This window comes from Centropristis striata, chromosome 9, assembly GCF_030273125.1.
Source record: "Centropristis striata isolate RG_2023a ecotype Rhode Island chromosome 9, C.striata_1.0, whole genome shotgun sequence".
Taxonomy (NCBI): Eukaryota; Metazoa; Chordata; class Actinopteri; order Perciformes; family Serranidae; genus Centropristis; species Centropristis striata.
In genome coordinates, this window is record NC_081525.1 from 34,019,775 (window position 1) to 34,033,317 (window position 13,543).

The 13,543-nt window shown below is 39.9% G+C and overlaps 1 protein-coding gene across 1 annotated transcript in view; it reads right to left on the reverse strand.

Annotated features, from left to right (window-relative positions):
• Nucleotides 1-6,975: 6,975 nt before the first annotated feature.
• The window catches only part of timm44 (translocase of inner mitochondrial membrane 44 homolog (yeast)), a 9,786-nt gene continuing 3,218 nt past the window's right edge, over nucleotides 6,976-13,543 (reverse strand). Inside the window, exons 5-13 of the mRNA XM_059340735.1 lie at nucleotides 13,504-13,543; nucleotides 13,234-13,370; nucleotides 12,301-12,386; nucleotides 10,638-10,730; nucleotides 10,073-10,197; nucleotides 9,747-9,797; nucleotides 9,445-9,534; nucleotides 8,977-9,087; nucleotides 6,976-7,889 (exon numbers count right to left, since the gene is read on the reverse strand). The exon at nucleotides 13,504-13,543 is cut by the window's right edge and continues 110 nt beyond it. Coding sequence (XP_059196718.1) covers nucleotides 7,770-7,889; nucleotides 8,977-9,087; nucleotides 9,445-9,534; nucleotides 9,747-9,797; nucleotides 10,073-10,197; nucleotides 10,638-10,730; nucleotides 12,301-12,386; nucleotides 13,234-13,370; nucleotides 13,504-13,543 — 853 coding nt within the window. The 3' untranslated portion in view covers nucleotides 6,976-7,769. The remainder of the gene's footprint in view (nucleotides 7,890-8,976; nucleotides 9,088-9,444; nucleotides 9,535-9,746; nucleotides 9,798-10,072; nucleotides 10,198-10,637; nucleotides 10,731-12,300; nucleotides 12,387-13,233; nucleotides 13,371-13,503) is intronic.

Sequence of the window (13,543 nt, forward strand, 5' to 3'; positions counted from 1 at the left end):
CATCCCCCCTTTAATTGAAGATCAAAGTGAAAGTGACAGAGAGATAGACATACACAGAACAGCAAAAGAAGAAGATTTTACATCGAGGGACTGAAGTAAATATGTGAGGAGTCTGTTTCATGACCTGGAATAACCGGTCGGTGCCTACGCTGAGTGTGACCCAGCCAGAGTGAGTATTTATCAGCACCAACGCATGCAGACACACAGGGCAGTGTCGGACACAGCCATACTGTTAGAGGCATCATCCCACGTTTCTGCTGTAATGCTGGGCCTGGGAGTTCAGGCACGTCTGCCACGTCCTGCTGGTCTCTGGACGTGCATGGTTGGGTGAGACAGGGGACTGGTTAGAGCACTCTCACCGCCTATTACTGCTGAACAGGCACACCTGACCCTCCATAAATGTGCTGCCTGCTTTGCTACTCATTTCCAATGCTAAACAAGTACTGTCTGTCTGCACATCAGTCCTTTTACCGCATCACTCCTTCTGTCTCTCTCTTTCTCACTGACCACACTTCATCTCCTCTCATTTTTATTAAAGGTAAAGTGATTCTTTCATAACACATGTTCAAATTTGGCTCCCACTCCCACGTTTGATATTGCTGCCTTATCTTAAGGGACCGAAACGATATATGAAAATGAGATAAGGATATATTGACCACTGACTTTCATGGAAGGACACAAAAGCTCCTCAATATTAGATCCTGAACACTGTTAGAGTTGTAATAACAAGGGCAGCTTTATGAAAAGATGAAGAGGATAACCTTTAAAAGAAAAATGTAATTTTAATGTGAGGCAATATCCCCAAACAAACGCATCAAAGATCTTTTATTGAACCATCCTTGGCCAAAGGTGCAAGAGCTACTCTATCTTTTTTGTGAGAAAAAAAAGAAAGAAATTAATGTTCAGGAAAAGATAAAACACTGTGTTGATTTTGGTTGGTTCATCCAAAATACTAAGAGCATACTGTATCTACCTATGCAGAAGGCTGCAATTATATTTTTTAGCTGAAATTTGACCTCCAACCCAATGCAGTGGAGGTTAAGGAAAAAGCACAGAAAATGACATTTAAAATAATATATTAAATAATAAACTGTGAGGAGGGGTCAGTAATGGATAATAAGACAAAAAGGCAATAGTAATTTGGTGAACCATTCTTTCTAGCATAATTGTTTAAATGCAAATGCATTTAAATGACCTGATTAATTTTCTGTAACAGCGAAGATGTAGAGGGCAGCTACATCCAGGGAGAAGGGATGGAAAATGTGACTGTGAAAGTGTTACAAGCCCAGACAAGAACACAACAGAGCTGTTATCTGTGGGGGTTTGCAGTTTGTCTGGATGCTGTGGAAGCAAAAGGAACAAAAGAAACAAAAAGACTTGGTAAGGAGGTAAGGTAAGGTAAGGTAAGGTAAGGTAAGGTAAGGTAAGGTAAGTTATATACATATAACTTTCAGAGAAACTATGTGTAGGTATATTCTTTATATCAAACTATACCCACCAACTGTATCACCTGGCAAAAAGAACAACACATCTGCTCATGGATGTGAGCCTTGTACTTATGACAGCACAGCATGAGATGTTAACATTAATGGTGTCCTCCTTGCTTGAGCTGTAACGACAGCTAGCTCAGTGGGCTAGGTCAGGGGTGGGCAACCTTTACTTACAAAAGAGCCATTGTTGGCCAAAAGGAAGAAAAATTGTCAGAGTGCAGCCTCAAACATTTTCTTGAGCCTTACAGTGAAGAAAGCAGCCTACTCTTTATCTCTTTGTCTAAATTACCCTTCCAATATAACAGTAATAATAGTTCTTAATGAGTATTTATTAATGTGTTTCTGTCAGAATGCAGCCAGGACCCAAGTGCAAATGGGAGGCTGGACACCGAAGAGATATTGAAAGCTAGCACCGGGTTAAGGTTAAGGCACCGGGCCGTAGACTTTCGTAAGCTATGATCCACATTGTAATTGACTAACATGTTTACAAAAGATATAATGTTGTATATATTCTACAAAATTATATTCAATAATAGTCACAGGGAGCAACTGCAGCCAGGCTGAAGAGCCATATGTGGCTTCAGAGCTGCAGGTAGCCTACCCCTGGGCTAGGTGATACCATAGGGTGATACCTGTTCCTGGTGTTGTTTGGGCACAGGCCCAGGAGAGAGGCATGGCTGTTTGAGTTTTTCAATGAGTTTTTTTTTTGTGCTTTGAGCACTACAAGCAGAGCACCATCTAACTCTAATAGCACTACAAGTAAGAGGAAAAATATGTTTTTGATTTTGAGGTGTCCCTTTAGCCTTCCAAGAGCCCTCATTTCTACTCTCTTTACAAGAGGAAAAATAATCTCACCTGTCATCTGTTCAACAATGCTCCAAAGAACTCTGTGATGCACACCACTGTCCTGCATAATCCCTCTCTCACCCTCCTGACCTCTCCCCACGATGTGCTCCGACCGCCTGTATGAATGTGAGCGTGTCATTTGTGTGTGTGTGTGCCCGTAAACTGACATGTTGGCACAGTGCCCCACTGCACTGGTGAATCTGGGTCAGAGTGAGTCCGCATACATGCAGACACACACAGACCGACTTTGGTGACCTTCAATATAGCTCTTTCCCAAAGACTTACTGTGCATCAGGCACATCAGAGAGTTGTTGTAGCAGCAGCCAGAGCTCGACTTCAGATCAAATAAGAACAATGTCATGTTGCATTAAGCCCGTCTGAAAACATCTGATGCATAAAATTGTTTTTTCCTTGCTGCTCAGAGGTGTAAGATGGTTATTATTGCTTGGCACTATATTGCTTCTACTATTTGAGATAATCAGATACAGGCAAGGATGCGGTTAACCTGTATGGTTTATAATTAGACGGAAGAAGGACTACAGAAATGGACAATTCTGGTTAAATCGCCCTTAAGGAGACTTGGTGCCAGGGGATCTCAAGGACAGCATAGTTAATGAGGCATCAGACAGATGACAGGGAAGAAGGGAAATGGGGCGGATGTTGAACAAAAGGACGTCTGACTGGCGAGGGACACATGACATGTGTTCGAAAATTTCCATTTGTGTTATAAAGATGAATATTAACCATAAGCGGTGGGGAGCTGAATACCACAGTCAGTTACTTTAATGGCATCACTCTGAAAGCTTTTACAGCCGATAATATTTGCCCTCATGCTGTTCCGTCTGTTTTTTTCTCTGTTTTCTGAATTAATTAATAAGAGGCACCTGGGAAGGCTTTTAAGACCAGACTTTAAGATGTTTGCTAAATTATTATGCGTCGCTTCGTAAATGATGATGTTTTATGACTTGTGACTTTTTTGTTGCGAGTTCCTCCTTCCTGAGCTGTTGTCACTCTCAGCTTGTTAGTCCTGCTGCAGCTGCCAACCTGGATCCCAGGCCACGACGGGATGTCAGCACTCACCCGTCAAGTCAAAGAGTCTATGTGACACTTCTGCCCCACTTCTCTGGGACTTGACCTAGCACCACTGCTGTGTGTGGGTGTGTGTGTCTGGGGAAAGGCACATACATGTGAGAGTAGCCCTCCGGATGACCAGCTGCATGGCTGTTACCTTCTTTGCTCTTCAGACAGTGACGTCGGTATTCTCTGTATATGTGAGTCAGTGGAAAATAATCCCTGCGGAGTTCACTTCACCAAACTGTTACATGTGTGTATCCCTGCAACATGTGCGGTCAGCGTTTAAGCTCAGTACAAACTAATGTGTGCAAATGAATGTACTCTTGTCTGAGGACCAAATGTTGTTAGTCAGTCAGAGGTAAACTTCCAAAAAGACGACATTTGGGTGAGTAGAGGTTATTTCTGGGGTTAGTTTTAGCTCTACAACTCCAGAATGTTTACAGTATATAGAACATTATTGAGAATAGATTTTAAGGGGACAGATTATACTCATTTTCAGGTTCATATTTGTATTTTAGGTTTTTACTTGAACATGTTTACATGCGTTGATTTTCAAAAAACACGTTATTTTCTTCATATGGTCTGTCTGAATAATCTGCAACCACCCTCTGTCTGAAACACTGTTTTTCATTTTTCTGTGGCCCAAAAGTCTGCTCTGATTGGCTGGTGAGAAAAATATGGTGCATCATTGTAAAATAATTTCTCAGGCCGTGATTGGAGACACTCTGATGGGGGGTGGTGTGTTCTAATGAGCCCTATGTGACATAGGAAGGGGAGCTAAATGTGAATAGTTTGTTCAGTCCCATATTTTGTGATCGAGGCAGCCCAAAAAGAAATGAGTGGGCTGTCTTATTTCACAGTTTGTGGCTTGGTAGGCACTCAAGATACCCAAATGCACTCAACTTGTTTTTCATAATATATATCTTAATCTTTTTTTGGGAGGGTGGTAGTTTGTAGTAGTTATTTTTGTTTGCATATTTCTATCATTAAGCCATACTTTACATTACTTCCAACCATGAATAGATTACTGAATGGGTCTACTGGGTCCAGGGACTCCCGGTCCTTCACTTACAAAATATCACTCAAAGGGACATACTGTATATGGAGAGATGCAGAATTACCACAAAGAAACAGAAAAAGGCTACAAAGAGGACCAAATCAACTGCTAAGAGACACAAAAGTAACTATGAAAAGGAGCTAAACAGCCATAAAGGGAAGTAAAAAAGACTGCATTGAGATTTGTCAACTACAAAGGGAAGCAAAACAACTAAAACAGGCAAAACAGTTATAAAATCTGTCTTGCTCCTATGTAGGAGAGGCATTTTGCATGTCAGTGGTGATGTGTTTCAGGTAGATCTAAATTTACTTGAGCATTAATGCAGCAACATTTAAAAATAAAAGATCATACCAGATTGATTGATTGATTCTTTGACAGTATCCAGCTTTAGTTATACATGTCTTCCTGTTAAAGTTTTCTGACAACATATCCTTGTGCATCACCCAGCTTCTAATGTCTCAGATGATAAAGTCTTTAAATAGAACAGTGAATGAATGGAAAGGGATCCTGCTGGAAGATGGACCAACAGGGAAATACTCTTAACTTTAACAAAAACTAAAGATGACTAAATACTAGGCATACTAGGCAAGCTAGTTTTCATACTGCTACTGCAATCTAAACTCAACTCAGTGTAAAAGGCTTTGATGCAATCTTACAATTGTATGATTTACTCTTGGTCAATAGGTGTCTGATTGCATCCAGCTGACCACATTCCTCAGTGGTGATTCTCCAGGGCGGCTCCCCTGAATACCTGTGTTGAGGGCTGTGTGAGAGTTGCGGGGGTGCATCCTGAGCGATGAGCGCTACATTGTGGAGCTGCAACCTCAGCGCAACTCAGCAACAGAGAGGATCCATCATCCAGGACAGCCTTGTAACTGTGGAGCTGCCGGTCTACATTTACAGACAGACATACAGGACAGTTCTCAAGCAGGCATACACAACATGCAAGTTTATAAGGCAACCCCCCTTTACCTTCTCATCCAAGGCTGCTGTAATCAATCTGCTGCGTGAGAGTAGACAACACTTTATGCTGCCCTGCATCCAACCATCTGTACTGAGCTGTCGGTTGTTGCCACGGACGATGAACAGCTACTGTAGTGTGAGCACATTCTCATCTGCACCCTGCAGCCAAAAGCATCTCAGACATGTGAAGCACATGTCTTGAATGAAGCACAGAGATCCTCCAGGGGATCTTATAGCTGCAGAGAAGTGTTGAATAAATGCAAAAGCAACAAAACAAATGCAAAAGCCAGAACCAGGGAAAAAAAGCAGACTTTTATGAGGGTTTGTTCGATATGAGCCAGACTTGTGAGATCACAGATGATCGCCACACAATGTATACTAGTTAGATTTGTGTTTGACCAACGATATCTTCATAAAATCAAGGTGCCGCAATTTTTTGAGCCAGGTTCCCTTAACTGGTCTCCAACAACTGCAAGACCTGAAACACCCGTCGCTGATTAGCTCTTAGATTTGACCATAAACATTATGTTTGTCAGTGTTCATTTTGGGGTCTTTCACACATGTGGGGACAAAAAAACATGTAAAAAGAGGAATAAAGGAACAAAAAAGTTGTCAGTCAGAATTTCCATCTGGCATTTGGATTTGTTAAACACTTTTTAGCCACTGTCGGATCCAACCTAGTTTTCTTTTTGCTGATTTGAGAAGACATTATAAAACAGACCAAAATCAAGTGTACAAAAACATTTTAATTGAGGTGGTGACATCTTACAGCGTGAAAACCGACAAAATGCAAGGAAGGAAAAAAATGCAGCTTGAGTTGCTGTTGGCTTTACAGAAAAAAGTCTTCATGTGATGCAGCTTTGTTTGCAATCTACAGTAAATTATAAACTGTTGTCTGCAGCAGGTCAGAGGTAAACAGCCAAGTTACTAACGTAGCAGTTACACCATTTAATCTGTGCTTAAGATAGACATGTAATGAGCTGAAATTGTCCTCGTCATGAAATCAAATTGGTTGTCAATAGAGCTACTCACACTAAAGGTGTTGCCATGAAAATATATTTGCATTTTTTAAAGACATGCAGATAGTATATAGAGGCGAGCTCTGTTAAATCTGACAGGGCTGCAAGATTACTGGTGAGATGTGGTGACATGGGTGCCATTTAGCCTTTGCAATCGCCATCGTTTTATCCGCCAAGAGAGGAGACTTTGGTTGTTGTCTGCAGGCCACATGGCTCCTGTGTGTAGGACAACGTCATGGCACATTGAACACATGTAGCAGTGATTTAAAATCCTCCATAACACTGAAGGTCAAAGCATGTCATCAGAACAGAACTGTATGATGGCATATAGTGTTAATGTCAGTACTAAAAGCTAAAAGGTACAACCTCCAGATGAAGGAAGCCGTTAAAATAATGTTCCTTTTTCGTGTGTAATTCACAACAATCTGGTTTTACAAATATACTGTAGCTAAATTTCACTCAAATTAAATGAGTGCTCTAGCTCTGCTCTGGAAATACAATGGTAAAAATTCACTCTGAAGTGGCATTTTTCCCAAAGGAAACACATTAATCCCACAGGAGGATTTAATTTAAAAAAATAATTAGTGACTGCCCTAGAAGGAATCACGTGGTATCCTTGAGATCAGTAGAGAAGCTTAACCATTTGTAGAGAAGAGTAACAATACTTGAAAGAAACTTATTTTTATAAATGTCTGTTAGTGTGAAAAACAGGGGTCATCTTTATTTTTCATAATAAATATAGACTTTCGTACATTCTTAACAATTACAGTGGATGATTATCGTACAAACAAGGATCTAGGAAAGCACTGATTGGCCACAACACCAGCAAGAGAGAGGAACAAAGAGTGTTGGGGACTGATGGACAGAGAAAGTGTGACAGAGAGGGACATCTCCAGGGCTCAGTCCTAAGTAATTTCATAATATTCATAATAAACAACAGTTGCCCTGCACCATACAGCTTCAACAAAAGGAAAGCCATTGCAATAAACGGGGCAGCCATACAGCTGATGCAAAAAAGTACGGTGAATGACAGTCGTTGGTATCTACTGCCCCCTAGTGTGAGCCAGAGGTACAGTTAGATTTATCCAGGGATTGTAGTAACTGAACCCGTAGCCAGTGTAGGAAAAAAAGAAAAGAAAAAGTGAAGCACCTAGCGTTCAGCAACACTCTTCCACAATGTTTCCATTGTGAAGTGAGCCTGTGTCGCACTTGTCTGTCCCTCATCCCTGTACCACCCCCACCCTTCTTCCAAGCCAGCTCCAGGGCCCCTTCAGGTACAGTATTCTCTCTGTCCGGGTGTTTTGTGCAAATCAAAGAGTCTCAGAGGATCTGTTCGGTGCTAGAGGCGGAGATGTCAAGTAATCTCCAGGCAGCATACGGGTTGAGCTCCTCCTGGTCTCGACACAGAGCCCACACATACATCATCCTGATCACTTTTTCCTGGAAAGAGAAAAACAGGTAGGTACATTTAGTTGTCTGTCGCCCAAGTTCTGTTATTACTGAGATATAAAAGCATCAAACATTGCTTTTTAGATGAATGAGATGTATAGACTTTGAAGTAAAATTTAAACTCACTTGCTTGCCCAACAACGTTAAATATTATGCACATGACTCAGGGGTTTTCTACCCGAAATTTATCATAAACAATTGTGATTGGTTCAATAGTCTGAAGCCGGGAACAAACAATGAGAATGATTCAGCTGCCCGGAGTGACTGCTTACATTATTTTTGATTTAGCTGTGTCCAGTCAATACCCAGATGTCCCATTTGTCTCTTGAACCAAAAAAGTTTGAAAGTGGAAAAAGATTTAAAGGTCTATGACCAGATGGGAAACAGTGAAAAGCTGAGTGTAGGAGACGCTTAATAGTGCAGCCCATAAGGAGAGAGTCTGTCATTTGATGTCCAGACATTTGGATCCAGCTGATAAAACAGTACATCCACCATTAATCCTCCTGCGGTGCTCCTTTAATCTGAACACTGGGCAGATGCCAACTGCATGGCACTGAGTGGATACCTTGACCTCTTTACCAATTACAGGTGTCCCTGAGTGGACCACACGGCTGATTTAAAACCAATAAAGCTTCAGTCTAAGGTCGTGGCCAAATTAAAAGGGCCTTAATTGTCCCATAACATTCTCATGCTACATCATTTTTTAAAAGTTCAAACACATTTGTGATTATAATAAAAATGGCAGGTAAAGCTTTGTTTTATTTCTAGGAATTAACACCACAAATGCAATTTAATTTAGGGAAGACACTTCAGGTGAATAGGGTAAAAATGACAACTAATAGAGTTCTCGATTACTTTTTGTATAACAAGTTTTCTGAACCTTTAGATTTGTAAATGAAGTGTTATCTAATGCAAACTTTTGGTGAAATTAGGAGAAAACTACAGAAACAAATAGAAACAGTGTAGTAAAATAAACACATCATTGTGTATTCTGGGTGTTTTTTCCAAGACACTGAAAGAAGGAAATTAGCCCAAAGTCTAAAATTCAGCCTGTGCCTATTGTGTGTCTGTTACTTACAGGGTCTCCCTCCACCACTTCTCCTTTGGTGTTTCGAATCACCATGACTAACTGAGCCTGGAAGGTGATGATCAGCACTGGACCCTGGTCCATCATCTTCCCCATGGCCAACTGTAGATGAGGATGCATATTTACTGAAGCAACAAATGTGACTTTAAGTATAATAAATGTTATCAAGGTGCACGACATGTTATAACATGACATCTACCTGACTTGGTTGTTAACTTTGATTTGGCATTTTTACAAACTTTTCCTTTTGTCTCTTCAAATCAAAGCAGAACAATTGTGCATTAAAGCCTAACTAGCTGTCTTATGGTGATATTTTCAATCAGTAAAACAGAGCAGGTGCAAAGCCACAAGGAAGAGAGAAGAGTGAGATAGGTGGATTACTGGGATTAAAAAAAAAACCCATGTCAATACTTATGGCTTCATTATTAATCTTGTGTAGTGTAGTCTGGAGAAACTTACATCAATATTGTCAATGTCCAGGATCTGAGAGTGGAACTGAAGTCCCATGGCCTTGGCTTGCTGAATAGGGTGTGCCAGCTGGCTGTATGTCTACACACCCAATAAGGAGAAAAACAAGATAAGATAATATTATGACTTAACATTTTATAAAGAGCTGCTGTGCCGACATGTGTACCAATGTAGAGCAGCGACATAATCGAAATGTTGTTTTTTATAGGCTAAAAGCCAATAAATATGTATTATCGCAGATTATTTTGTTTCAGCAGTTCAAGCTCAGAGTCGGCGTGTGAGAAAGGTCGTACCGCTTCATAACACCAGTCCTTCAGCACCTCTAGATCCCCTCTGATCATTGCCTGCATAGAAAGACAAAGCAAACATCATCTTAAAAAACGTCCTGGATACATCTGAAAGCGTAAATCTAGACCTGATGACTGAGGTAAACCTGTGTTTTAATATTTCTACATCCTGATCAGTGTCACATAATCAAAATGATATCCACTGTAATTCAGTGTTACATAAAAATAGCGTTTGCCCCAACTTGATTCACGCCAACTAAACAATCCTAAAGTAGTTAAAATGATTTCATTACACAAACTTTGGTGCCATCTTTGTATGCAGACCAACGTACCTCCAATATATTTGGGATGATATCTCGTTCACACTGCTTAAGAAATGAATCTTTGTCGAAGGATGGATCTGCCTTCAAAATCTCTGTTAGTACTTCAGACATCTCAGTTTTGGAAAACAGCCCACCTAAACACAAACCAACAGACAGGAAGCATGTGGCATTAGCAAACCGACTGAGGCTAAGTTGTTCCATGTATTCAAGCATTTGTGACCAAAAAGTTTGCTTCTTTTATTGCGTTTTTCTAAAACTAAACATGATGGACTCACAACATGTCCTACTGAAACTGTACAATGTGTGCCATTTACTTTCCTTTCCTTGCTTCTCAATATCTCATCTTAATTTGTAATCTAGTTAAAATGGAAATAAAATCAGCCTCACACAAAAATTAACAAAAATATTTTAGCCATAGAATATCATGCATATAAAATGAAAATATTTTCATAATTTATAGGTACTAATTTATATACACGCATGTAGGTACATGCACTCACAGCCTTTGTATTTTCTCTGCTGATTCAACTTCTCAGTGTGATTAATGCAGATTATCAAAGCAGAAGTCTCTCACCTATGAGGTCAGTCATCTTGTCAGTAACAGCACGAGATGCTCTGATCAAGGCGTTGTCGCTCTCATCGTACTTCATCTTCATCTCAAAGAACCCTGCAGTGAACAGACAATCAGAGCTTTTATACCCCCAACCACTCAGGGAGGATGGGAAAAACAATTCTCTCAGATCAGCAAATCTTTCAAAATTTGTAGTAAGTTCATACACAGAGATTAGACATATTTTTTCCTGTCAAAACTATGAAATCCCACAGGCCCCACTGGTTGCACAATGTGAGGAATGAAAAGGCTAAAACCTGAGGCTCAGCAAAATGCGGCAGGGTGATTGATGAAGCATTGTATGCTTCCAATACATGTCCAGATAAATAATGAAAACACACACATCTCCTCCAGCCACTCAATCAGAAACACACACACAACATGTGCATGTATTGAGCAGGGTTGGGCGATGGTGAAAAAACTTTCCCACTGGACAACTTCGCCACTGTAACAAGCACTACCCAACGTGCTGGGCTTTAAGGCAGTGGAGTGTCTGAGATTAATGCTGCATTTTGCATTAAAAGACTGCAGTCTTCCACTACATCAAATTAAAAAAGCCTCTAAAACAGGACATAGACCCTGCGATGCCACCAAAAAGCCACAGTGAAATCCCATAATATTGGATCTTAAGAATAAATCTGCCAGAGACTTAATGTATAACTGAAAACTGATGTACTGGTTCACGGTATTTCACAGTCTTTGGGTAGAATAAAAAGTGCTGATGCTGCAACAACAGCTATGGAAATCGATCTATCTGAAATCTGTTGACTTTGCACAATGTACTTACTGAAAGCCAGGTCATTTATTTCACCTTACCAAACATTATTAATCATCAGTACTGTTTCCCTAACTAATGGGCATAATATTGACCCCAGTTTTATACACTCTTTACCTAAGTCGATAGAGGCACCTTTTTAGTAACTGGCTCCACCAGCAATTGCTTGTAAACGAAATAGATAGATAGATATACTTTATTTATCCCAAGCTGGGAAATTACAGTGTAGCAGCAGCATTACACACAGAGACAATAACAACACAAATAAATAAAAAAGAACAACCTAGGCATACTTCAAGAAATATTATAAAAATACAATAAAATACAATAAAAAATAAAGTGTCTAAAGAAGGAGTATGTATTAAGGAGTAGAATAGAATTCCAGTGCAGAATAAATATGAATATACAGTATAAAAATAAAAAATGTTGGTGCTATGAAACAAATAAGGTGCAATGAACAGTGTGCATAAAAACTTCAGGTTAGTAAAGTGTTCCAAACGATCCAAACCCAGGCACAAATATATCTTCTGTGAGTTTTAGTGCTTGGATTTTGCAATTTTGCAATAGACTCATTTATCTTACAGAGCTGTGCAATACCCATAACAACAGCAGCATCACATGCAGGACAACCGGAAAGATATGCAGTCTCCCAAACGCCTACAAACTGTTGTTTGTCTCAGCCCACCGTGTTGTTTCATGTGGTTTAACCTTCAATAATCAAATAGTTTATTGATCTGGACTTTATATACGTTACTGTACATGCAACAGAAAATTACTGGTACACTCTACAAGCTGACTTTAAGTAAACAGCCAAGGAAGCAGACAAAAAGAAAAAAAATAGTTAGTCCTTACTGTTGAAGACCATGTTGTTGTCTTTGAACTCCTTCCACTGCTGGTACCATTTTGAGTCTTTGTGGAGCACAACACCCATTGCTTCCCTGAGAACACACAAAGGAAATCTTCAAACAGCAGGCTGAGGGAATCATCATGTTGATCATCACATTCAACAGCATTAATCCAGAAAGGAAGGTACTGGCAAGAATAACTAACTGAATGTATAGGAAACATTGGGAATAATATCGCTAGCTTTGAGAATTGTTACTAAAATACAGTATGTACAATATGCTATATACCAACTCTCTTCTTGAATTAAACATAAGACAATAGTTTTCTTATCTCTGCAAACTTGTTTTAGATACGTTGGGTAGACTCTTGCTACTTGATCAGATGTGATTCTCAGCTCTGACAGTTTATCCAGCTTTGACTTGGTTTTACTTCTTGTATTCAGGGTTCCGACGCTTTTCTAAAGTCAAATTCAAGCACTTTTCAAGCATTTTAAAGCTACAGCTCCTTTAAGTTGTGGTGATTTGCACAATTATATACAATCCACACAGTTTATACTCCATACTAACTATTGCAGGTCTTCATCACATTAAATTATATTACATGTTATTGTGCTATAAACAGTCAAATTATGTTTGTGACAGCCTTCTACTGAAGGGTGCAAATGAAAACACAACAAGCTTTATAACCTGTTTGTAAGTGGACTTGACGTCCTCTTTAACCTAAAAGTACCTAATTCAAAATCGAAGGACTATTCAAACCTTGAAAACAACACATTAAAATGAAAGAATGTTCAAATATTTCCATCAGCAGTAGGAACCCTGTGTATTTTTATGAATAATGATTGGCCTGTATGAGGCCGTGTAAGTGGTTTCGGTTATCTCTAAAGCTAATAGGCGTTCCCCTCTCAGTATCAGGGCAAAGCAGAGGGCACTCACGTACTCATTGGCTTCGAAGACCTTGCTGTCATCCCCTGCCCCCTTAGAGGAGAACTCACTCCTCTTCCTGAGTCTGGCAGGAGGCCGATAAGGGCCAGTGTGACCCAGGTCATCGATCTCTTTCTTCACACTCTCCATGCCCTGAAAACAGATGAAGAAACAAGAAATAAGTGTTAATGTATATAATTTCATAGTATTATTTATTAGGATATTACAAAAACAAGTTAATGCGGTTAAATGTTCGGTAAACAAGTAAATATAATCTGCACCATACCTGTGATATTGCTCTGAACGCACCAGTCTTCCCCAATATC